The following is a 26,639-nucleotide window of genomic DNA, read 5'->3' on the forward strand; positions in this document are numbered from 1 at the left end:
TACCACAATTGGCATAGTCCTCTGAACAAAAAATGTGTCTGTTTCCTAGTTTTGGGAAAGCAATCTGAAGTTCCTATAAGCTCATCTACTCAATATTAAGTTTTGCATTGTGAAATCATTAACATCCCATGCTGCCAATATATTCACCAAATAGTTTAAATTATTTTCCTGACTCATTAATCTACTGAAATCTGCCAGTTACAACATTTTGGAGCACACTGCAGAAGCCTCCCAGGAATGAAGGACTCGTTTACCTCCTAAAACTGTCAGTTATACCACCCCTAAAGAAATACCAAGATTTAATCAAAAAAACAGGCACATCATACTTTAATTGACATATTTTGCAGACTATTTAGGAATCACAGTTACACGGTGTTGACTGTGATATTTTCTGCAGAGGTAAACAAAATGTGTGCTAAAAAAGGCCACCCTGGTGCCTGGTACCACCCCAAGGCAATTTAAGGCCACTGGGGATGGAGCTATGCCAGAGCTGTAAGTTTGTCTAAAGAAAAAATAGCAAATAGATAGAATTAATGTCATTAAAATTTAATTAAAATTTAACTAACTTGCAGTCCAGAACAACAGATCTCTGAAGATTCCCTTGTCCAGCTTTATGTACTGGCATTAGAAAGCCACATTCATCAGTACAGCAGGAGTCATTCTACCTAAGATCAGAAGAACTGACTGGAGGTCCTTGATTTCCTTTATTGACAGAGACTTGAAACAACTAAGTTTCAAATTTTATGCACATTGATTTTAGAAAAAAAACCAAACAAGTGTGATAAGGTGAATCTTGGTCACAGCAGGAAACAGCCAGCCTTCCTTTACTGAGGTACACAGACCATCTCTGGTTCTGGGAAGTGCATCAGTGTCTCCTGGGCAGGGAAGGAATGTCACATTTATCATATCAACACCACGGCCACAAAAAAAAATTTCTTCACATTACAGGGCAGATACTTCATTTCATTCTTGTTCTTTCATGGCACTGAGGTGGCCCTGTGCCATCTACAACAGAGCTTGATGTTTCCGTGAGAGGTGAAACTGTTTAGCTGAGAGACAGAGTTCCTTGGTATTGCTGCAAGCACAATACAATGTTCTAGAATAGTCCCAGACTGCTTTTACTTGCTGCAGGCAAGGATAAAAAGCTCAGACGTGGTAATCTCACAACACGTCAAATACACAATTTGGTCTCTCAAACTATTTTTTACCCTTTTTAACAAAGGATGGTTTCCCCTCGCTACTCAACCAGGTTAAATTTTTAAACAAATATACATTATATGGAACATAGAAAATTTTTGGGAAGTTAATGAACTACTGTAAAGCCAAATTTTTAAAGGTCTTACCTAATTTTCTGTATTTTCTAAAAACGATAGTGTTGCCAAAGGCAAACAATATGCAAAGAAGCATCTTATTTGCCAGAATAGAAAACATTGATATAGACAGATATAGATATAGAAAGATACAGACAAATATGCACAGGTATGTTAAATGTAAATAGTGGAATAGTATCATATCCAATATACTACTACTACTACTAGTCACTCTTCCCAGACTTTATCACGTACACACATATGGATTTGACAGTAATTCTGTAATTAAAGAAGAATTCACATTTGCACTTTAAAAACATATAATCTGTTTATTGACAGAATTTAACTGGGTGGACAGAAGAGCTCCCTGAAGAGTAAATGTTCTTGTGTTGTTTATCTGAATGAACACCAGGTTCTAGTGTAGTCCCACAGTGGCCTCTAACATAATGATCATCTACATCCAGGCAGAAAGCTGAAATGTATGTTGTAATAAAAATGTGTTCAGAGGTAAATGATGAAAATTTTCAAAACCAAAGCCTGAATATTGCACAAAGAAGTTGCATTTGCTGTAACTGCATGCATTGCAACCAACTATACATTGTTGTATCTGCTTGTCTACAAACTCCTGGAAACTGCAAGATCAAACATAAGAAGGCAGTTGCACAAGCATTTTCACACACTAACCCATTAAATACTAAAACAAATGTCAAGTTAAATTAATAGACTACTTAGGGCTAGGCCTGAAAGTGCAGTAACGTTTTTTACAAGCATCTGGTGATATACGCCACATATCTGAGACTTGAATCTTGGCCTAAGTGTTTTATTTATGAGCTTTTTCTAAAAACAAGATCTAATCCACATCTAATCCATGCTATCCTCCCTCCATTGCTCCTAACAATGATCCACACATCACTCTTTCATTAAGGTTTTGAGATCCTTTACAGTGTCTAATGTATGCTTTATGAGACCTTGAAATTCTGGATGTCTGTCATAAAAGTTAGTTTAAGAGAGAAACCAAGTAAAACTATTTCTTTTTGAGATACTGTTGTATTCAGGCTTCAGCTTGACTTAGCCTGATTTTTTTCTGCTTCTCATTTTGAATACAAAGCTATATATTTTCTGATACTGAACTCACCTTTTTTTTTTTTTACAAACTTTAAGATGTATTTCATTTTACAGAGGAGATGCTGCATTTAAATCAGGGGATGACTACCAACATCAGTAACTCTGCTAGGCATTCAATAATTAATTAATTAATAATTAACTTTTTTACAGAGTATTTTCTGAAAATTGACTTTGATTGGGTTTTCATGTTACTTTACTATTGGCAGGTAAAACTTGACCAAAGACCTTAAGCATTCTATATACAACTGGTTTGTGTACTGCTCACGTTCCTTGTTCTTGCAGAAAGTCTGGAAAGATGCTTTTGGGGTCAGAATTAATAGCCTTTAAAGCTATTTTTAGAAGTCCTTATCCATATATATTATTACTGATAAATTCTCCTACTGGAATTATTCAAACACAGAAGTCAATGCAAGACTAAGGGAGTTTCCACGGTTTTTGTTTAAGCAATGATTTGTGATGGTTGTTTGAACTATTCATCCAAGATCACATGCCCTTCACAAATTTTTTGTAAATCACACTGGTAGGCAAGAAAATACGCAAAGCTGCTATTCTGGGTAGTCTTTATGGTAGGCACTTTACATCAAAACAGCTGGAAATGCCTTTGACAGAAAAAAATCTTTGATACAGCTGCAATAGCAGTAAAAGGAAAGGAAGCTCACTGTACATATTTTTCCAAAAGTAGTACCCTTTTACACACTTCCTGTATCTGGAATTTATGGAAAAGACGTCGGCCATGCAAACCTTTTCTCCTTTGTTCCTTAACGAGTGACATGGCTGACAGGCCATTCATTAGAAGTTGCTCCTTGGAGATGATGCGTGCACCTTCGCTTCTTTAGTCATGGTGAGATGAAACAGCAGCTGAGAAGCACGTTGAGGACCTTTTGCTTCCTGGTGGAAATCACAGAGGTGATGAATGATCACCAGGACATCTGTAAGAGTGGGAAGTGAGAGCTATGAGCGTGACACCTGGGAAGCTGCACTGCTCACAGTTAGGAGCAAAATATTACAAACTTATGTGGTAGCGTTAGTTGGCACTATCTCTGAGAATGACAGACTCCTTGCTGGAAGTGATACCAAAATGACACACAATTTTTAGGGATTGGAACACTTCAGAAAAATATTTAATTTCTGTTTTCATGCCAGTATATTAACAAAACCCAGCAATGGAAACACATTTGCTCTGGCATAAGTGAAAGAGTGTGAGACTCTGAATGCTTTTAAAGCTAAAACACAGGAATTTGCTCTGAAATATCTAAGTTTTATTAAATTTCAGTATCACTGAGGAGGTCAGTACTCTCCAGAATTATTTGTCACAAATTCTTAATCAGTTTGTTTACTGCATAGCTACACTATTGTGAGCTGAGCAAATTTCATTTACTTCTCAGTATTAGAACCACTTATATCAAAGGACAGAAGTTTTTTAACAGAGTTGTTTTTCTAGATTTGTGTTGAAATGTATCCATTTGAAATGCTTACCTAACTAACTTCCATCCAAGAACAGTTTAGCCCAATCTCTTTAAAGTAAGGGCAAACAATCCTTTCAAACTATTGTAAAGAACTTCTTCTTGTCCAGAATATTGGACATATAGAATACAATGACTCCTATCCAAGAAGCATCACAGGTCAAAGTTTCCATGAACAACTAGATGACAAATTGCATTTTTGACCTGTTGTCAGAAAATGACTATGTCTTGTGGGAATGTGGGGTATCTCTGAGAGGACTGGTTTTGATTTTAATGACGGCAACAATTGTGCAGAGAATCCAGAGCAGGGTGAGCAAGTCAGTGTATTTTTAATTCCTCTTAGGAGTAAAATCAGAATTCCACTGCAGAAAATTAATTCAGATTAAATCACAAGATATGTGTTTGTGGGTGGGAGGAGAAATGTGGAGAGAAAAATTCTAGGATGCTTTGAATTCATCCCAAAGCAGTAGCTTAGGCTCTCTTTTACATTGTCATACAGTTTTCAGTGGGGATATATTCAGGGCAACTAGAGGAAAAGATAGGAAAGGAAAGATAGGAAAGATAACTTGCACAGATGAATACATCATGCAGGGTGTAAAAAACTGAAAGGTTCGTCAGATTGTGAGCAGCATCTCTGGTCAGTAGAGCTGTGATTCAATGACCACTTGGCAGATCCCAGGAGATTTCTGGAGAAAGAGGACTGAAATAGAAGATGAGGAGTGAAGAGGTGTTGTAGCCAGGAAGGACAGATAAAACAAAAAGCAATTATCTTAGATATGCTTTAGCATTATTAATCACACACCTTTTTTGCCCCCCTGAGGTAGGTTCCAGAAAAATTTAAACAGCAGGACAAGGAACATTTCCAGTTTTGTCAACTGCAGTGATTTCAGAAAGATATTGAAGTAAGGAATCCCTCCCTCATGTATATTGCCATATCTTTCCTCACCATTTTCACATACCCCACAACCTGAGCACAACACAAGGAGCTGGCAGCTTTCAAACTCTATAGTCAGTCTTCCTTAAAATTAAATTTTCCAGCCCTAAAGGGGTTATAGTACAAGCTTGCTGTGTGTTGAAATATCTCTGCTGTAAGGCCTCTTTCTTAGCTTGTTTTGAGTATGCTTAAAGTCTTCATTGCTAAAGTGGTGTTATCACATAGATATTTCTTACAGGAAGCATTCATATCAAGTTTTTTTCTGCAGTGCAAAGCAGAGAATTTTTAGACACAGGGCTTGAAATATTAATTCTGTCAGTCAGGAGAAGTTACCTACATTTCTTTTAACTTAAGTCATTCCCTTCTTCTTTAATGCCTCCACATCCACTTCAGGGACAGGTAGCTTAATTTCTATCATCTGTAGCTTTGCAGAGTATTAGCTTTGCTACACATGCCAATGATTGAGCTATACTAGATGTGCTTGAAAAAGCCTGCAACCTACAGTGCTCATTCAGGAAACTGGGAGTGAAGTAAATCCATATGTGTGTTAGGAAGTCAGTGTTCAGATAGGGCTCGTGTCCTCTGGCTGTTGGCGCTATCATGCACAATTCGGCTTTGAAGAACTGTAGCAGTGATAGGATTTTTGGTAACAAAATGTGTAGTGTGCTCATACTTCAACAATGACATTTTGATGCTTTAAAAAAATGTTTTTTTCATTACGTTCCATTCAGAACATTCTTCTATCCTGACAATTTTTAAAGGACTTCTAAACAGAAGTACTATTTAAATATTAAACATAATTATACAGAAAAAATCCCGCTAAGATTCTGGGTTAGAATTCAGCTAAAAATGCTCTATTTGCTGTAAATTTTGTTTAACATTGTCTGAAAAACAATCCTAATACAGACAAGTTTTTCACTGAATTCTTTGGCTGCTCCAAAGCACTTGAACAAAAATAACCTCTTATAAAATTCCATCTGACTTCATCATAGTCTGTGATTCAGAAAGCATCACATTTGTCACAAATTCATGCATAGTCAGCATAGATAGGCTGTCAGATATATGAAATACATACATGCACTAGAACTAGAAACCACAGTGTCTAATCCTATTCTCTTTACTTGTACAAAACCCAACCATTTAATCTCACAGGAATATAGGAAAGCATATCAGTAGGATTTTAGAGCTTCATTTCATATACAGCCTGACAACTGGGCCAGCCAGTAGCTGTAATTTTAATGGGTTTGCCATTTATACCACTGTATTTCAACAGCAATTTACAAAGTAAACACTGTGTTACACTAAAAGAAAATCTCTGTTTAAACACCTGAAACATTTTAGGGAATACTTAGAATTAACAGAGATATAAAATGGAGTGAGATGGCATTTTCTAGTTGTTACAGCTAAAGTGTTCGCTGTGTGATGCGAGTTCTTCTATGTTGTTCTTCATGAGATGTTCCTCAGAAATTCAGTCTTAATTTTGCAAGAATATTAAACAGTATTTTCCACCTGTGTTTGTAATACTATGCCTTTTCAAGGTAAGTATTCATGTTACTTTTAAATATTTATGTTACTTTTCTTGCATTATAGTAACAGTACATGAAAGTATGCAGCTTCAGTTGGCTACCCCGAGCTTTAAGACGTTACCACTCGTTACAGGTACCATGCCCAAGAGATTAGCTAAAATATCCTGAATTTCCGGTATTCATTTAGGTGGTAATTTTTGAAAAATTTCTCAGGAAACACTGTTCTGTTTCCTGATTGCCCATTTTTTCTACCAGTCCAGGTAAATTAAGGTAGCAGTCATTCAAGTGGTCTGAGGGAAATTTTTCAGTGGAAGATACTTGGTCTTACAGCCAGTTCAGTCTCCTCACACTCAGCTGAAAGCAGAAAATGATGAATGCTGTACCTTGACCAGTGCTCAGCATTCAGCGGATGGAGAGACTGCAGTCTCATGTGTCAGAGCAGACAACTGTCTTAAGGGTGGGTACTCTCAAGCTGTGGTTACAATTTTAACTTAATCAGCCTTCCTGGAAATGAATCATAGTCCCTTTGAGGATGCAGGTTGCTCCTGCTCAGGCCCTGGTGTACAGAGCAGCTGCCATTGAATCATTTTCATCAGCCACTCCTTCACGTTAAGCCTAATTTGCTGGCCATAAAAATGGTAAGAAAGTACTCCCTCCCAGCCCTCTTGCTGATACTTCCTTATTTAAAATACTGCACAGTATTTTTCAAACTTTATTATGGTTTGATTAAATTGGTTTAACCAATGACCTCTACTTATTTATCTCCTGATTAGCTTTAAAAATGAAATCAGTTCCTCTAAAGCAACAGAGAGATAACTTAAAGGTCTGCCTAATTTTACTTATGGTATTGCTTTTTTTACTGCTTGGTTTCTTTCTTGTTTCTTTTTACCTGTTGATCAGGGCACATCTTTCCAAAAGCTACTTTTATTTCTTTAAATCTCAAGTTACCAACCTACAAAACAAGTATAATAAATCATCCCATATCAAGCTGATGATGCTTAATTGCGTTTGTACAACATTTTGAGTTTCTCAGATGAAAAGAGTGTGCTGTGTCTACTGCTATTCTAAACTTTGCAAGCAAAATCCAGTTTTCTTATTCAGGTCTATTGCAAATACAAACTATTTTCATTAGTTCTGCTGCATGCACACAAAGCTGATCAAAATGGTAGAAAAATCAGGTCCAGTATACTGAAAAAATAAGATCATTTTAATAGCTTGAAATATAATATTATTGTAACAGTAATGGCAAAGACATTTGACAGGTGTAGAGAAGATCAAGCTTAGATCAAGCTTCTTTCTGTTTCAAATGACTAATCAGAGAAATTCCTCTGAACTTCCAGAGTCAAGTAGCAGTGCATCCATTTTCAATTACTCGATTTCTTTCCTTTTTTTTCTTTTATTTTCTTTTTTTTTTTTTTTTTTTAATGGAATTAGGAACAGAAGCTTCTGGTTCAAACTGAAAACATGTCTCAGTGTGCTTGGAAGTCATCCAAATAGCATCTGCCACAGTATTTTGTCTATTTCTAAACGTTTTTCTTTTCATGATAAATTTGTACGGTATGCTACAATTAAATGCACTTCCCATAGAGCATCAAGGAAGTCTGGCTGTCTCTTTGGATAACTTTTTCAGACTATTTAACACCATCTTGTCTGCTTTATATAATACATAATATAGGGATATATATAGGGATATACAACATTTCACCTGTTTTGGTGTGTTTCTGTAAATAAACACTTGTTAAAAATAGATTTCAAAAGTAAAGTTTTAGCACACTGATTGAAACTGTAGAGCAGCGCTACTTAGCCACCTTTACACTATATTCTTTGCAATGCAAGGTATCACACATCAAAATTTCTCATTTAGAAGGTACGAAAGATAACTCTCTCTGCTTTAAAACCCCTCGTTTATCTGTTACAAAATAAAGCCTTCCAGTCAAAGCGGATTAGTTCATCACGACTGGAGATACAGCAAGGGTCTTGCTTTATGCAATTCCATTTTTTGTCCATGGCAAGAGTGACCGCTGAAATTATTTAAAGCAATTAATTGCTCCAATTTCAGACACTTATAAACAACCGCCTGCGAAGGAAAAACGAGGGGTTACTACTCTGTTTAAGAAAGGGCCACTGATGAGCTTTGGCGGCACGGGCTGCCCGTGCCTCTGCTGCGGCAGCAGTGGCTGTTCATTCCCGATGGACGTTCCCGATGGACGTTCCCGATGGACATTCCCGATGGTCCGGGGCCGGCAGGTCCCCGTCACCTCGCCAGCCAGCTTGAGGAGCGTCTGGCGAGCAGGCCGGGCCCGGCCGATGTAACACTGTTTGTAATGAGAAATCTAAACAGGGAATGGCAGCGAGGCATGACAGGAATGTGTTTCCATTGGAGAAGCCCGTGCAGAGAAAAAGCATAAGCAGAGCCATGTCCAGAAGGCCTTTCAGCTGGCCAGCACGGAAGACTGATGTTATTGTACACGGGCTGTCACGCTGCCAGCCCTCCCTCACGGGTTTGTTTTCTCTCATGCTCTCCCTCTCGCTCTCCCTCTCCCCTCTCCGCTGCCTTCCTCCCGGGGCCGGCTGTTTGCTCAGGTGGACAGTGACACCGTTTGGAACGAGCTGCACTCGGCCGGGGCGGCACGCATGGCGGTGGGCTGTGTCATCGAGCTGGCGGCCCGCGTGGCCTCCCGGGAGCTGAAGGTGAGGTCCGGGCCGCGCCGTGGGTGGGAGCGCCGGGCGGGCCGGGGCGCGGGCGGGGGGCTCGGGGCCGGCGGGGCTCCAGCGCTCGGCTCCGGGAGGGCGGCGGGACGAGAGCCGGGGGCGCGTCCGCCAAGGTGTGGCAGGGCAGGAGCTGCAGCGGCCCGGGCTGGTGCCAGCGCCGAGGGGCTGCAGCCCCAGGGGAAGTTAGTGCGCATCTCCGGCCAGGGGCTGCGGCGCTCCCTTTGAAGTCAAGTTTTATTTATTTAAAATTTTTTTAAATATGGTTGTTGAGTCACGTGCGCAATGTCAGGATACCACCCAGCGAGAGGGGAGGCGAGGCTGGCCGGGAGGGCGATGGGCAGGCGGTGCCCGGTGCCAGCCTGCCCGTGCCCCTGCTGCTGCCGCCGGGCCCCTTCCCGCTCCTGTCTCCGTGCCGCCGGATCTGCGAGGCATGATGTACGAAACCCAAATTATCCCCAGTCTAAACAATTTATAAAAGCTCCAGACCTGACAGACTTTGACATTTTATTTGGTATTTTAACGGCCCTATTTAAAGGTACACCATATGCAGCCGGAGTGCAGGCTTGCCCCAATAAACATTGTTGGAGCTAACATGTCTCCTTAATGAAACTGTTTATTCGCTTTCCAGTCCACACACTAATGGATTCAGTCCTATTTCCAGAATCAAGATGGAAATAAATATTTTTAAATTAACACTGCATGATAATTTCTAAAATTGCAAATTCTGTTTGGAAAATTTTCTTCCTGTATATTTCTGTCATTTCGATCAAAATGTTAGCTACCTATTTGGGAATGGATATGTATATTTATGTATATATTTAGATAGATACAGAATGAATCAGGGTTAAAAGACAGCATAGTGAGGTGAAATTCAGTACTACAGCTCTGACATAATAAAATGCAGTTTTATATTTTTATGTTTATCTGAACTTTTATGTTCAGGTACTGAAATCATTAGTCAGGTACCACACAAAATGTACAAATTTTGAAAGATCATGGAGAGGGTGCATTATATGGGATCCTGTTGTGTATCCTTTCTGATGGGCTCTTCATCTCCTTTAAGGTTTTTTGGGCATAGTAAGATATGTAACTCACTGTGCATTGTTCCACACACAGAAATAATGAATGTGATGAAGGATTTTTTTAGCCAGTTTTTATCTTTAGAAACTATATGACACACACCACTGTCTAAGGCGATTTAAAAGCAAGTTTTACTAAGAAAAGTGAGATACGTCCTATGCTCACTTGACACGAGAGAGGTCCACTGCAGAATCTTTACCACTTACCTCTGTACACTTGTGGTGTGTCTCACACAGTGTGAATTATTGAACTCTTGCTTAAATAAGTATGTGACAGCTGAAAATAATCACCAGCCATTGTAAGACTTCTACTAGTGGTGTTGCAGGAGTTTGTAAACAAATATTTTATATTTAGTATTGGATATTCTATATTTAGAACTAGTTTGTAGTTTAATGTAACATTATTGTTGATCCTAAATAGAATATTTTTCTACAATGCAGAGAATTGAAGTCTCATGCAACTTGCAAGTTGCGGCATAGGAAAGGCAACTTTTTAATAGGCCCAGTAGTTGATTTAAACCAAATCTTCAGAAAAACAGAAATGGAAGGGATTTTCTGTGAAAGAGAATTGTGAATATTCCTGCCATTCCTTATAGGTGTTTATCTAACCTGCTCCTGGACTTCCAGCATGAAGCCCAGTGATTTACATGCCTCTATGGCATCTGTATGAGCTATCAATCTGCATGTGGTATTTTTCATTTAAGGCTATGGAAAGGTTATTAATGCCTGACTGTCAGTAGAAGAGCATGTTAGCAGAAGTTCTGTAAATGCAACAGTCCTGACATTAGCTATTTTGGTACAGTCATCCTGTGTGCATTTCCATTCAAAGCCAGGCTTTGCTAGCAAGTTGCTCTCAATACTCTCATATCGTAAATTGCACTAGGTGGGGTTGTGCAGTGCTTTCTGGAGTTCTCTACAATCTCCATATGATTGCAGACCCATATGGGTCTGTGTGTTCCAGTCTACCTTTGTGCTTTTACATGTTCCTTTTCCATCTTCCTGCATTTTATCTGTAGAAAAATAAGTTGCTCAGCTGTTTCTGTTAGGGAAAATACCAATTTTATAGTGTACTTTTGAAAATCTAAGGGAAAGAAGATGAAGTTAACCACTTTGATGTGCATTCATTGAGCAGATATGCGTGTGAAGCAACCATTTGGGGCCTGTACTGTGAGCACTGAGTGGGAGGATTAAACTCTGATGGGAATCTGGAATGATCTGCTACAGCCTCAGAAATTTTGGATGACAAAAAAAGCACCTCCCAAGAATTGCATGCAAGCTATAACAGCTCTACAACATGTTAACAGCAGAGAAGCACACCATAGTAGTTCCCTGGATGTTTCCCACTGTGGATTGCTATCAGATGGTGTACTGGCAGTTTGTGTCAATTCAATCAATTTAAACTCCACATTTTTTTACAAAAGCTAGAGTGTGGAAACAAACATCAAGTGCCCTGTATGGATAAGGATCTGACATATAAAGTTCATTTCAGGAAGGATAGGACATTTCAATGACTATGCTTATTCCATGGTCTCTACTGATACTGCTTCCTGTGGCACAAAGTGACAGTAATAGGTTGGAACTATGTTGCTAAGAAAAGAAATGAGACTGCAACATAAACCATGAAAGTCTGCAGAACAATTGGGAGATTCATTACAGAGCTGGGCATGAGTCAAACTCATATACAGGGCAAAAAATTCTTTACTTTATTCTGAATTTCCTGAGACTATCAGTCCCATTGCACACAAGTCTCATTGAGAACAGCAAGATGTTGTTCATCTGATTTGGACAGTGTTCAAAAACTGACAAGGAATTAAGAGGAATTCTCTTTGCTGTAGTTCAAACCCCTTGTGAGACATCAGATTTCTTTGATCTCCTTGATCACTGGGAAAAACATCGGTGTGGCAGTACTAGGGATGTAAAACAATAGGCACAATAGTAATTAACAGTGGTGCAGGGTTTTCTGGGGGGTGGAGGTTGGTGGGGTTTTTGTTGGGGGGGTTGGTTGGTTTTTTTGTTGTTGGTTTTTTTTTTTTAATTGAGACAAATTGCCGCTTTTCTGGGAAGTCTTAATCTGGATGTTTTTTATTTAATTATATACAATTGTTAAAATTAGGCATTCTGTGGTTCTGCTTAATAATATCATGAACAGTTATTAATATCCATTTGATATACTTTTGAGGTAGTATTTAACAAAGAATCACACCACTACTGAAATATATAGTACTGTAAATGTGATGTTATACTGAGTCAAATGCTATGCTTTTCCTTTTTTCATTAATTTCCATGTCTGATGAATGTGTTCTTGGCAATTTTACAGTAGGAGATGAGCCTAATTATTGCATGAAGGTTACCTTTTTTGAGCTGTTTGTAATTAAGAAAGCTGCTGATGCACAAGGAGGTATTTATGTTATGTGGAATCAGAGCCACTACTCTCCTGTCTGTCTGTTTTTATGGATCTGTGTTTGGTCATTTCTCATTTCCTGAACAGATTTATGTAGAAAGCTTCTAATAGTCTGTTGCCTGTCTCAAGACTTTTTGAAGAGGGGAGTATGTGGATCTGAGTGAATAGAATTCCACCACAGTCCTTAGCTATAGCCAATAAATTGTTTTATCAGATAAGAGACATCCTATGATATATTAGTGCTTGTGGAAGAAATAGAGGTAGTGCCCAGCATATGATTTCTTGCATGCAGTGTATCTCATGAACCTGGAAATCATTGTCTCTAGTCTCTACTTAATGACCTCACCTTCAGAAAGAGGGCCCAAAAAGATGCAGACAGAGAGCATTTCTTTCCTGGAAGTGTCTCCTGAGGTTCTTATTGCACTCTTTCATTGCCAAAGGATATGGCACTGTATGGTGCTGTCCTGCCCTCCCTTCTCAATTATTGCCCAACCTGGTGCTTCCCTTGCATCGATGGTGATGCTCAGCTCAGTTCACCTCCCCTCCCCTCCCTGCTGCTGTGCTGCTTCCCTCACAAGCAGCTGTGCACCAGGAGACTCTTCCCTTGCCTCTGCATCTGTCCTGCACTGCAGGCACGTCCCTCCTGCTGCCCAGCTGGACAAGTACAGAGCTTCTACAAACCACACATTAGAAAAGTCTTGGAGAAAAAAAAGGAGGGTTTCTGCATCTGTGGTCTTTTGAGTTTCAGATTTCATTTGTAACTGTTAGAACTTGGAAAGAATCTCATCTTTAGGACTTAGCTTGTGAAATTGTTGTTTTTGTTTTTCCTGAAAGAGTTTAGGTTGCTGTTATTTTCGTTTTGCTAACCAAATTATTTATGTTGATGCTGCCACCTGTTTTGTTGCCATATATTTGGCGTTTATGACAGGGTTAATACTACATTTAAAAAGCTGGAGTTCAGTTAGGTTAGTATGATAATTTTGCAGTAATGATACTTCATTGAATAATGTCCTCCAAAATGTTAGTTGTTCTTGTGATAGTTGTTGTATTTTGTGTCACTTTGTGAAGACTAAATGTGTTTTGATTTATTTTCTGATAACAAATTGTACATTTCTCTGTCTGTTTGTCTTCGATATCTTTAAATTGACTGGCAGGAATAAAAATTATACAGGTGAAAAATATAATTTAAAAAGAGTATACCTAATAAAAACCTCTTTTTGGGAGAGGTTACCAAAAGGGAAATGGGAGTCATTCTCCCAATGGGAGATGGCTTTTAATCATCATAGGTAACTCACTGCCAGAGCAGAACATGTAACTGTTGAAAATACAAAGGAACAGTGCTGAAACTTTTTTTTCAGCCTCAGATGAACCCTTCAGTACTATTATACGGTAAAGTATTTTAAATACAGAAGTTATAGTAAGTATTACTGTCTAGTTAACATTGCATATCCTTTAAATATGTAAATCTTGGTGGTGGTAGCACTATTCTCTGTGATAGAAACATGTAGTGCTGTATATCTTTTTTAATTTTGAAAACTTGAAACAGAAGAGACCTGCACAAAATACTGTCAAGAGCTGGTAGGATTTGCTTCAAAAAATTGAGTGAATCAGGAAGCAATTTTTTAAAAGAACACTTAAAAAGAAAGGCACATAAGTTAAAAGCATGGTCTGAGGCTGTCTTGAATATCCACTTCAGCTGAATCAAGTGAAGCAAAAGCCATTTTTCTACCCTATCATATGTGGGTGTGCACACGCACACAGACACAAACAAACATGTAAAGTTGCCCTGTTGGTAGCTAAGGGTCATTTAATAGAATGAAAGCAATTGAAATGAGTTTCCCCTGAACCAGAATCTGATACATTGCTGGAATTGTTCTTTCTGATATGTCAGGTTGAATCAATACCAAAGTAAACTTCCTGAATTTGGTCCTTGCTATTCTGGTGTCTTTGTAGTCATCCATACATGACTTAAATTGAACTTGAAGCTCTCATTCCAAATGAGCTTGTTTTTTACTGGTCTCAAGGCCTTTGTCACCCAGGGCTATGGAGGAATCATCAAGTGGTAAGTAGTACTGATCTAGTGAATAAACAACATTAGCCTAATCAACTTCCTCTTCCCCCCAAGTTCCTTCTAGTTTTAAAAGTATTCTAAATAAAAATCTTTTGGCCATATTTCACAGCGGTATTGGTGTGTTTTCTTGCAACAAAAAAGTAAAATAAATTAGCATTCTAAAGACAAAATAAGCAAAAAGAGCAGAGAAGAAATGTCTCTCTAGTCCCATAGTGTCCTTCCTCTAGTGAAGCTTTAGGCCAGCAAATTTGCATGGCTTCCTGAACAGCACAAAACCCCACACAGCTCCATTGGCTGCCTACAAAAATCTCCTTTCCTGAAATGTGCACTGTGCCCAGGTGCCTCCTGGACCATATTTCTCCTGCAATCTCTTCCCTATCCTTGCTTCTACCTTTTCACCCTATGCCCTATAAAAATCTCCCCTTGCTTGAAAAGAAATTCCAGGTGATGTGAGACAGCCACAAAAAGAGGCATTTTTTCCACATCCATCCACAGCATTTTGAACAATGCATGCGTGTAAGAAACAGTAACAAATTAATACTTATTTTACTTATTTTATTCATAAATATATGATTGATAAAAGCTTTCAATAAAATTTACCAATGAAACCTTTTAGATAGTAGTTTGTATTCTTTGCTTTTACAAAGTTAGAAAAATTGCAAAATTTTGTATTAAACCATCTCTTAGATACTCTATCCTACCAATTATGGTTATATTTATAGCAGAGTGACTGTTATTATTTCATATAATCAGACAACTTTAATTATATGTGTGGTACATGGCTTACCTCCATGACCACTCTGTACTAGAACACTTTTGTCTGCTTTCTTTCCCAATATAGTTAACACTAGTTGTGGCTAAACAGGCCATCATGCTTGTATCTGAGCTAGTCTGTAAGCACCAGCTTTTCATGTGTGTTTTCTGATGCTATCCACTTAGGCCTTCAGGAAAGCAGACAGGGAACTCTTTGTTTCCATCAAAGTTAAGTGTTTAATGTCCATTTTTGTGTGCTTGCCCTCTACTAGCTTCCTCTGCAAGACAAAATAGTATTCCCTCATGTCCATTACTGTTTTTTTGGCAAATCTACATGCTATTCTGTTAAATCACAGGTTCTTGTTCACTGCATTCGTAGACCCCTGGGGCCAAGTGCTGATTCCTGTCCTGGCTGTATGAGTAGCTCGTAAAATTGTCCCAAGCAGGTGCCCAAGGAGTGCCTCAGCCTGACACCACTCATTCTCATGCTTACCCTCCCTGATGGATGGCATAGCTTGGGATTGTGTTACAGCATGTGGCACTGATAAGAATATGGCTATCTTCTTCCTGGTAGCAGTTGCAAGTGGATTCTTAAAGGCAGCCAAGACTTAAAGCAGCCCTGATGTTTGTTATTGTAGGTCTTGGCTACATCAGAGATGGCAGAGTTAAGGATGGCACTGAGGCCACTTTAGGGATTAGACCTGTTAGCTACACTGTATGGACCACCTTTTAAATATAAAGAAGTTGGGCTTTTATATGACTTTATAAAGATACAGGTATATATATGACTCAGGGAATATAAATTCTGACAGGACAAACTGATACATTTCTGTATAATGATGTATTATACATTTCTGTATAATTCTCATTCTGGAACATGTGCACATTGAAGCAAAAACAGAACCTTTCCATTAAAAACAAGTGCATGTCCAAGACTGCCTTGTTTAAGCACTGATAGTTTTAAGAGTTAACTGTGAGATAGGTTAAGGGATTTAGACAAGTAGGAATTAAAAACTTGCAGCATCTAACCTTAGGAGCAAGTTGAGCTTCAAGTGTGGAATTCAGAATCCCAGTTAGTTACCCAGTCTCCATCTAAAGTACACAGAACAGGTGAGGTTGGAAGTGACCTCAGGAGGTCATTCTATCCACCTCCCTTGCTCAAATAGAGCTGCCTAGAGCTACTTGCCTAGGTGTATGTCCAGATGGCTTTTGTATATCTCCAGGAATGGAGACTCTACAACTTTTCTGGGCAAGCTGTTGTATTGTTTGGTCACCTACACAATAAAAGGGTTTTTTTCATATGAAGCCTGTGCTCATTCAGTGCCTCTTGCCCCTTGAATAGATGACATAGATGTCATTGCTCATTCATACAGGGGTTTACAGCTTAAAATACAAGACGACCTTCAATTTCTAATATTAGTTAACAATTTTTTGTGTTTGAATAAAAGCTGAGGAAGAGCATAACTCCAGTCCTATTGTTAGAAAACTTAGACTGAAAAGATGTATGTCAATATCTATTTTATGGACCACATAATCTAAGTACACAAAGTGGTGGGGGAAAAAAATTACAAAGTCATCCCCATGTTCAAGAAGTTGAACCTGAGTCTTTTACTACTTCAGTAAGTGCTCTTGGGGTACCTCTTGTGGTTTATTGCTACTTTTTGCATGGCACTGGCTTTTCTCAAAGTCTGCAAAAAGCCAGATGATTTTCCTAGGGTAGTACTAGGCTGAAACTACTATTCACTGCTTTTCAGTGAGGCTTCTCACCATACGTGGAGTACCTGACTGTCCAAGAAACTCTTGGTTCACTTGGAATCTAGGCAGACCAAGCTTCTCAAGACTGTCTTGTGAATGGAAGAATCATTCACACCTTGCCACAGTGACCGCATATTGCCCTAGAGGAAAATTGTCTGCGTCTAGTTTTATCTCCTGTATGGAGGTAATGTAATAGAAACACCGTGGAACTCTGCAATAGATGGTCAGTTCTAAGCCCTGGATTTTCCACTTATGTTATGGTATTGTCTTGAGTTCTTGTCTTGGAAAGGTTCATGCAGAGGCACAGTAGAGACTGAAGATTGATGTGGACCAACACTGTAACCCAGAACGCTACAGAAAGGGATTAACTTGACCACCAAAGACAAGAAGGCCATAGTAGGATGTACCCCTCTGTTCTTTGGAAATAAAGCATCCAAGTCATGAAAGAGGAGTATACTTAGCTGACTGTGGAAAAAGACTAACATTTTTCATAGTTTTCATTAAAGGTCCAACTCAGCAGGTTTATCTGCAGCTGATCTTCTGTGTAAACTGAGTCTGGACAGACTTCTCTTCCTTTGTTGTTCAAATATGCACAGATTTTAGAATATCTCTATTCAGGCTTTATTCTTAATCCTCAAATTTAAATAAAGGTAACCACATAATGGCGCAGACATGAATCGTTTTTCTAATGTTCATGTCTGTCAGTCAGTTTAATGTTCTGTCTACTTATAAAGGTGTCTGTATCCTAATATAAATAAGGCTCTGTAAAAAAATGCTTTGAATTTATGTGTGTTGGCTTCATTTTCAACATATTGCTCTGTGTTAGTCTTTCTATCTTTAAAGCAAATTTTTGCTTTTCAGTCTACTGTTCTACTGTCTACTGAGCTCACTGTCTGGTATTTAAAATTGCCCAAATTAAAAAAAAATCACGTTACATTGTACTAATGTATGTTGTGTTCATGCAAAGTTTGAAAGTAGGAGAAATTAAGTGTTTTATCAATTGAACAAAAGTTACCAATAATTCTGTATGGTAACTAGTTTTCAGTGTTTGGTATAATTCAACTATGTATTTTATCATCAGCGTAACATATGCACAGTATTTCTTAAAATATTCAGTATTTCTTAAAATATGAAAATTTCCCATGTGAATATTGAACTTTTTGTGATGTAAAAACTCATAAAAAGTGGTCATGACCCTGTTGTGAATATCCTCTGTGCTGGTGGAGAACTGTAATAGTTAAGCTCTGATTCCAGAAATTACCTAGATGTAATAAAACAGGGCTTCCAAAGAGCCTTGTCAAAGGGAACAGAAGAGAAGCCTACACTGTAACTGTCATATTGTCAAAAACAGCAGTGCTGATATTTTCTGTCTCTATATTGCCCCATGAAATCCTCCTAGAGATAATCATCTTAATTATATTGATCTTTTGGGAATACTGATAAAGTTAGATGATAATGAGCTGTTAGCTGAGCAGGGGCAGCTGTAAGCCTTTCATGGACTTTTTCCAAATTCCTAAAAATATTGAGAGAAGAAAATGCAGGTAGCATCATGCTCTTTCTCTACTAATACCCTCTTTGCTGAGTCTTTTTTCAGCTCATTATCCTGACATTCATCAGCATACTTTGTTTTTTCATAAAGGCTACAAAAGAGTTCTTTGCCAAATTCTTCTTTAAGTCATGTTTTGTGTGAGAAGAAAATGTTAAAAAATCCTCATAAAGATTGAGAATACAGTTTTATCTGAGAGTTGAAAGCTGGTTTAGTGCAGTCCATAATACCTTTTTTTTTTTTTTGTGTCCTTGATCTCTAGGAAATTTATATTCCATCTCCAGGAATGCCTGCATGAATACTGACATGTATAGTTTTTGTGCTTTTTAATTATTGGGTTGTTGTGTTTTGTTTGTTTGGATTTGTATTATTAATTTGGACACTTAATGTAAAATAAATCATGATGTCAAATCCCTCAGATCCTTTAAATGGTGCCCAGAAGAACCACTGTTAGCCATGCACTCCCTTGGTATTGTACTTTAAGTTTACTGAACTCTGATAGAACTTTGGCCTTGCTCCACAAAACTTGGCAGATGTCTGCTCAGATTACATCTAGCAGCAAATTAAATAAGACAAGATGGTAGTATTTGTTTATAAATAAATGCCAGTGAAGCAATTCCACAGGTACACACAAACCATGCATTCATAGGATTGTAAATAAACAGATTCACAGGAACCAATGTAACTATTAGCTGCCATGTCCCTCTGTATTTACATCAGTGTGAGTGAAAGTTTAATGATGGTTATTTTTCTCTCAGGAAAGAGAAGAAACATTTACATTTATCAATTTTAGTATCTCAAACTGGAATACTTCAATACTGATGAATAAAATACAGAAGTATTACAATCTTTTTTCCTGTCCCCTCCTCTCTGAGAATACAATGCTTGATTGGTCATGCAGGCATACATACACATCTAGTGTTTGTGTGAAGCTGTGTGAAAATACAAGATATCTCATGGGCAGATATCTCACGTACAGATTATAATTTCTTATTTTTTTGTATATGGTAATTGTCTTACTTGATGGCATATATATAACTGAATAGAAGGACTACCTTGGGTAGTTGAAATAAAGAGGAAATACTATGAAGCAGTGGTGTTTCTCCTGAATCTAACTGTTGTAAGAGAAATTTGATATGATATGAGACACTGCTTCTTGAACATATAATCTGACTTTCTGAATAGAGCTACCTTGCCAGCACTTCTACATTTTCCCTTTACTATACCCACACTGGAAGGATGGAAATTCCATTTTTCTTTTATCTCTGGTGACTCCAGAGGCAAAAAATTCCTTGGTCATCATTGATCCCAGTGCTGTACTTTATGAAATGTACATACAGTTCCAGAAAGTGTGTTAGAAATTGACTTCAGGGAATCTATTAACTTGTGAGCATGGCAGGTTCCCAAGTGTAATTTACGGTTTGCAGAAATATGGGGTGTTCATTGTCATCTTTTTTATACTGATAGAAATTACGTGGGGGGGGGGGGGGGGGTCTGAATTTATCATTTAGTCTATACAGAGATAAGGTTAACAATGGCTAATCATGTAAAATATATACCTCAAGCTACTTCTATTTTGAAGGATCTCAAGATAGAGCAAATTAGGATTACATGACCTTAGATGATCTTCATTTTAAATACAAATTCTAAACAGCAGAATTCGTAACAGGGCTTTCTCATCCTGCCTTTTTCCTCCTTTTTAGATCATGTTGTGTGTGTGTGTGTATGTATGCACACTTGTGTATTTAAATAGCTTATTTGCCACTGTTCTCAACAGTATTATTTCTGGCAGTACTATGAAAGGGTGATTGGATAGAAAAAGTGCTCAAGAAGCTCTAATAGATTTCAATCCCCTCTGCCTGCTGCTCTGTTTTGCTCTGAGTCAAGTATTTTTTTAAGCTGATAATTGAAAACCTATCTTGTTCTTACAGAATGGCTTTGCTGTTGTAAGGCCCCCAGGCCATCATGCTGAAGAATCAACAGCCATGTAAGTACCAGGGAATATTGCCCATCTTGGAGCACTAAGGTTACTGGCAATCACCTGCATTGTGCATGTCTCTGAAGAACTGTAATTGCTAGCAGATGACTGAAAAGGCTTTCTAGGTACTCCCAGAAGCAGATTTATGGCTTCAGAGATCATATAGCATTTTTTAAAATGCTCTGAACATTATTTATAGCTGTTTTCCTGACTGATTTGCTTTCTTATTTCTGTTCTTCTCTATTCCACAGGGGGTTCTGCTTTTTTAATTCGATTGCAATTACTGCCAAATACTTGAGAGACAAGCTAAATATAGGCAAGATATTGATTGTAGATCTGGTATGTATTCTTGGCAAGCATCACACTTGAAGTGCATCTAGATGAAAGATAATGAATTTGTATTTATAAGTCCGACTTTCCTGCTTTTAATACCTACAAGTAAAAAAGGTGTGCATTTCCTCTGATTTTGGGAACTCATTAAAGCCAGGATGGCAGTACTGAAGCTATAAACATCTATGTTTCACTTTAATGGTGTTAACTGCAATTTAATGAGAAGAAGGCACAGATCAGGGCAGCTTTTATGGTCCTTAAATGAATTGATACTTCCACTGTTAAAATAACCCTACAGAACCCAAGTTTACTTTTCCCTACAGAATAGAAACTTTAAGTAGTCAGATATTCTTTAAAGAATGTTGTTGCATTGGTAACAAACTTACCCCAGTTTGCAATGATTTGACTTGTTGTATAACTTTTATATTATTAAACAAATTGACAGGTCGTTCCCCCCAAGAAGTTTTCTAGTCATGTATTTCAGGTTTTAGTGGTTCCCTGAAGAAAACCTATGTGACTAAAAGTCCACTTCATTGGATTAGTCTTGTATTTTAATAGAAGGCATTTTACACAATACTTAATAAATTTAACAAATGGATTATTTAAATACAGATGACATTTGGCATGTTGGCTATATTATTTTCATGAATAATGAATTGGAGCTCTGCCTTGCACTCAAAGGATCAGCCCTATGCACAGCCCAAGGAAAGTTGAATGCTGATTTATGAGCACCATTTTTGTTTTCCTACAGTTCACGACGAGGTGTAATAGGGTGTCTGACAAAGCATAGACAGGAAATGAACCCTGGCATCAAAACCTAACCTGTTACATCTGCACTTAATTAATTTTTGCAGGTGATAAAAGATTTAAAGACAAAATATGTTAAAGGGTTTTTGAAGTGCAGAGCTTAATAGTCTAAATCTTGTTCATATCTGCACTCATAATTAAATCTTATTGTGGAGTCATGGCCTTACCATCTAGCACTTTTGTTCAGTTAAATATGCGTACTGACTGTTGAAGAGAAGCAGAGAAAGGGGGAGTGTGGGAGAAGGAATGGTAAGTGAAAAATTAGTGGCAGACTAAGTATATGTGTAGATTAAATATTCTTAGAATGTTTTTGAAATATTTCTCAGATTGTTCTGCCGTCATTTAGAAACATAATTATAAACTGCCAGAAACTATTATTTCTGAAAAATTCACTTCTACTGTATGTTATGTCTGTTTGCTGACTTGAATCTTTCAGTTCATTGCTGTAAATTCTGGTCAAAAGTGAACTCTCTGTTTATTCTCATTTTTAATGGGAAAAGCCTACTCAAAGTTTGTGAATGTTTTTAAGTCTTTTTGGCTGTAAATGTTATATGTGCCTCGTTGGGAAAAAACCCAAAACACTTCCCTTTGATATACTTAGCCAATAAGCACTTAGAAATTCAGCTTCAGTTTTTCACGGCAAGGTTAAATGTGCAAATCATTACCTGTGCAAATGATTACCTGTGAAGCTGTCTATCTTTACCCAGGAAAGCAGATAGGGAATTTTCAGCCTTTCTGCAACTGTCCCAGTGACCAGAAAAACTCAGCGAGTGAAAGGGAAGAATATATGGCTGACACAGATGACTTCATTCCTGGAGCAGTTGCAGTCCAGTCCCTAGTCTGCTCCATGGTCAGAGCAATGATGTACAAAAATTCATATGGAAAAGTCCTTATGCATGCAAACTATGGATAAATCACAGGCCAAACTGGATGAATGAATAAGTTAATAGTGACATCTTTATTCCCACCAACAGAGTTTGGGTATCTGAAGGAAAGAATGGAATTACAGATGTTAGATTTGAAATTAACCTTTAAGATTATATTTTGATAGCGACTAGCACAGCAGGACCTCATGCAAGTTGGCAGCTGTACATGTTACTACAATATAAATATTAAAAAGTAATATCCAATCCCACACACTAAAGTGTGCTCTAGTTACAAATTAAGTGTAGTCTTCATAGCTGCTACGTCTTCATATATAAATCCTTAAATTTTTAATTGTCAATCTTCCCTTCATCTATTTAATCTATTTATACAGTAAAATGAAAGACATATCTGACAGTATTTTTTCCCTCATTCCAACATTTGCATAAATCTCTGGTTTTGAACTGTCTTATATACCCTGAATACATTTGATCCACTAAGGGCAGAATATGAACTCATTTCCCTCATGCTAACATCCGCAGTCTGAAAGAACACATTCCTTTGTCTAATCAGAGATGCTAACTGCTCTTCAAAAAAGAGCTCTTAGTGGAGTCAAAGTTTAAACAAGAAAGCTAGCTTGAGATTTGAATAATAAAAAAAAAGTAATAAGGAAAAGAAATATCTCGATGCCCCTTTAACATTTTTCCTTCTGTGTTGGAAACTGTTGCAGAAAGAATATATCTAAAGCCCCAAATATATATGGAAAAGAAAGACTAATTAAAATAACAAAGTGAAGTCCTACTGTGTCCCTTCAGATCTATCTATGTGTCCAGCATAGCTTGTCAGATTGTTGAAATCCTCTTTCCAGGATTATCCATACTTGCGTTTATGCTCGTAGGAGTCGAGTCTGTTTTGGAGTAAACCAATTAGCTCTGTCACAGCTGAAGACTGAATGGGATTCTGGGATTAGTTTGCATGCCAGATTTTACTTCATTTGCCAGTCAGAACCATCTAACACTAGACTGGCTGCCTTGAAATCTTCAACAGCCTCATACCAGTGTGTTCTCCTTTGCATGTCTCATGTGATCCATTTAACCTTGGCATTAAGTCACAGTTGGGCTGTAACTTCATCCTTATGTTGTTTCAAGTACTTTCAACATAGAAAAGAAAGGAAAGTCTTATAATATTACCCTGCAGAGGTCCCAGAGGAGGTCCAAGTCAAGTACAATGCAGTACAAGTAGGACTCAATCAATGCAGAGAGTTCTGAACAATGTGGGTGAAACTCATGGGCTGCTTCAGCTGGCAGGGAGGACAAGCAATGTTCAGTGCTTGCTGTGCTATTGGCAGTGCACACCTTGAGGTACAACTTGAGCCCTCGTGGAGTAGGCATAGTGAGGAGAATGTGACTTCTGTTTTGCAGACACTAAATTGGATTTAAACCTCATAACATTTGTAAAAAAAATACAGACTGGGTGACAATGACAGTGTGTTGCCATTCAGCATAGTTTTTCTGTCCCCCTTAATCCTCTAAATTAGAAATTTCAAAGGGATGGCTTAAAGAAGGAAAAGAAAAAATATCTAAAAGTTTTCAGCTTCTTAGAAATACCAGTGAAGAAACATTTTAACTTTTACTGAAAGGCAAGTGGATTTTCCATTTTCACTTGTAAAACTGTGTGTCTAACAACACAGAATAGTAGTGAACTGTGAAAACAAACCAAAAAAAGGAAATGTCTGCATCATCAGCCTTTGTTTTATAGATATACTGTCAGCATTTCTTTGTCAGCCTTTTATTTAAAGACAGAATTTTATTCACTGTCATTATATAATGTTTGAAATATGGAGGCTGACCAAGGTCACTCCTTGATTGTGGAAGGCACCATCCTATCTGCCAGATGATTTAATAGCTAATGAGATCATATTCCTATGTCTTCAACTGTTGCCGTCATGATTTTGCAAAAATGAAGTATGAAGTCCTTTCCGCATCTGGCATCTCTTTTGATGTGGATCTAACTGCTGAGGGACTGAACAGAACTGAATGTTTCAAGAAAGCCAATTTACTCAGCTGGTCGCAGAGCCTTTGACCTCAATAGTGGAACTTGGCAAATCAATGAATACTCTTATGTTTAGTGTTCTGTCAAGAATTGTGAAAAAGCTCTGTAAACCATAGATCCTTCTGCAAAATACTAGTTTGTAGTTTAAACATTAGTCTTTCTTCAGAGGCCAATGAGGCTAGTTAATTAAGCCTGAGGGGTTATGAACTGTTGGCAGTTAATAAGTCATAAAATTCCTCCATAAAACAGGATGCTAGATTCCATCACTGAGGCAAGGAGTACAAAGAGCCGGTGTATAAATATCTAATTGTACAAAAGGACTGGGATTTCTCAATGACTGCTCATCTGGAGTCTCCAGGGCACGCTCGCTATGGTTTCCTGATTTTTAGAAGCCAGTTTAAAAAATGAGTGCATTAAAGAGTAATTTGCCTGAAAGTTCAGGAAGTATGGGGTGGTGAAGGGAGGGGGAAAGGGAAAGACAAAAGGAGGGCAAGGGAGAGAGAGAGAAACTGAGAGAGAGAGAGGAGGGGGGTGTAAAAGAAAGCAGAACTGAGCTCTCTACACTGAGTTGGACATTATTACATTTGTCATCTGTTTTCTTTCTCCTTTAGGATGTTCACCATGGCAACGGTACACAGCAGGCTTTTTATGCTGACCCCAGCATCCTGTATGTTTCCCTCCATCGCTATGATGAAGGCAACTTCTTCCCCGGCAGTGGAGCCCCAAATGAGGTTAGGTTTATTTCTTTAGAGCCCCATTTTTATTTGTATCTTTCAGGTAATTGCGTTGCATGATTACCCCTAATTTTCTTGTCCTTCTCTGGTTCTTTAAATTACACCAGATTACCAAATTGTCTACTGGGAGCAGGGGACCAGTGGAGAACAAGTGCATAACCCAGAGCAGTCCTTGTCAAACAAGGCTGATCTGACATGTTGTTTGATGTTTGTTTCTAATGCACATTTGAGAACTTTTTTTCTTTTCCCCTTTCCCTCTCCCTTTTCCTCCTTCTTTTTCTGCTTTTTCTCCCTTTTTGGCATTTTATTTCTTTTTTTCAGGTTGGAAGTGGCCCTGGCGAGGGGTATAACATAAATATTGCTTGGACAGGTGGCTTGGATCCTCCTATGGGTGATGTTGAGTATCTCACAGCATTCAGGTTGGTACCATTTAAAAGTCTTGAAAACTGTTTGTAGAACAAAAGCACATGAATAAGAGCTAATGTAATATTGAAAGTCAGGAGAATAATCCATGGTGAAAATAAATTAATCCTGGAATTCCAGTATATGAGAGTTTAGTAAATTAAAAAATGGGTCATTTAATGGTTGTGATCATCCATGCAGAATCAACAAAAAATTTCTATTTAATTGGTCATTTGTGTTTTCATTATTATGCTATGCCAGTAAAATTGCTTTGAGCTTGCTTACTTCCCTACCTAGAAAATTTAAATGTAAGTATTTATATGCCAGGCAGAAGAAAATTACTGCTCACATTCACATTGATTGTATTTAGATGCCAGTAGAGCAGACAGAAAGGAGTATGAAGTATGGTGCAGATCCAGTGTTCTTCATTCATTTAAAAGACTCATTATGATGCTCACAGTTTTGACTATTAGTTTTTTTTCTACAGATTGCAGTAAAATGTTATTGAATTAAAAGTAAACAATTTTGACATACTACAATGAGAATGATAGGAAATGTTGCATTCTGTATTTCTCTTTGCTCACTCATAATGAATATTCTCAATAGCTCATTCATAAATGAAATTTTATTCCTTCATAGGTGATGCTTCATTATCTATTAAGCCTTATTTTCATGGGACCAGAGGACATAAGAACAGTACAAAACACTATCTTTTAGAGTTTCAGTTTCCTTTTCCTTTCACTGTTAAACAATCCAGTGGAAGAGTTTATTGAAGTTTAGGGAAGGTGTGGGGTTTA

The 26,639-nt window shown here is 37.9% G+C and overlaps 1 protein-coding gene across 10 annotated transcripts in view; it reads left to right on the plus strand.

Moving 5' to 3' along the window:
* Positions 1–26,639, plus strand: part of HDAC9 (histone deacetylase 9) — a 452,941-nt gene that overhangs the window by 332,894 nt on the left and 93,408 nt on the right. For all 10 annotated transcript variants that reach the window (XM_054273209.1, XM_054273214.1, XM_054273213.1 and 7 more), the window contains 5 exons: positions 8,942–9,049; positions 20,607–20,662; positions 20,905–20,992; positions 25,318–25,437; positions 25,762–25,859. In XM_054273209.1, coding sequence (XP_054129184.1) covers positions 8,942–9,049; positions 20,607–20,662; positions 20,905–20,992; positions 25,318–25,437; positions 25,762–25,859 — 470 coding nt within the window. The remainder of the gene's footprint in view (positions 1–8,941; positions 9,050–20,606; positions 20,663–20,904; positions 20,993–25,317; positions 25,438–25,761; positions 25,860–26,639) is intronic.

This window comes from Melozone crissalis, unplaced genomic scaffold (assembly GCF_028551555.1).
Source record: "Melozone crissalis strain CALT ecotype California unplaced genomic scaffold, PUWL_Pcris_2 ptg000016l_1, whole genome shotgun sequence".
Lineage (NCBI taxonomy): Eukaryota > Metazoa > Chordata > Aves > Passeriformes > Passerellidae > Melozone > Melozone crissalis.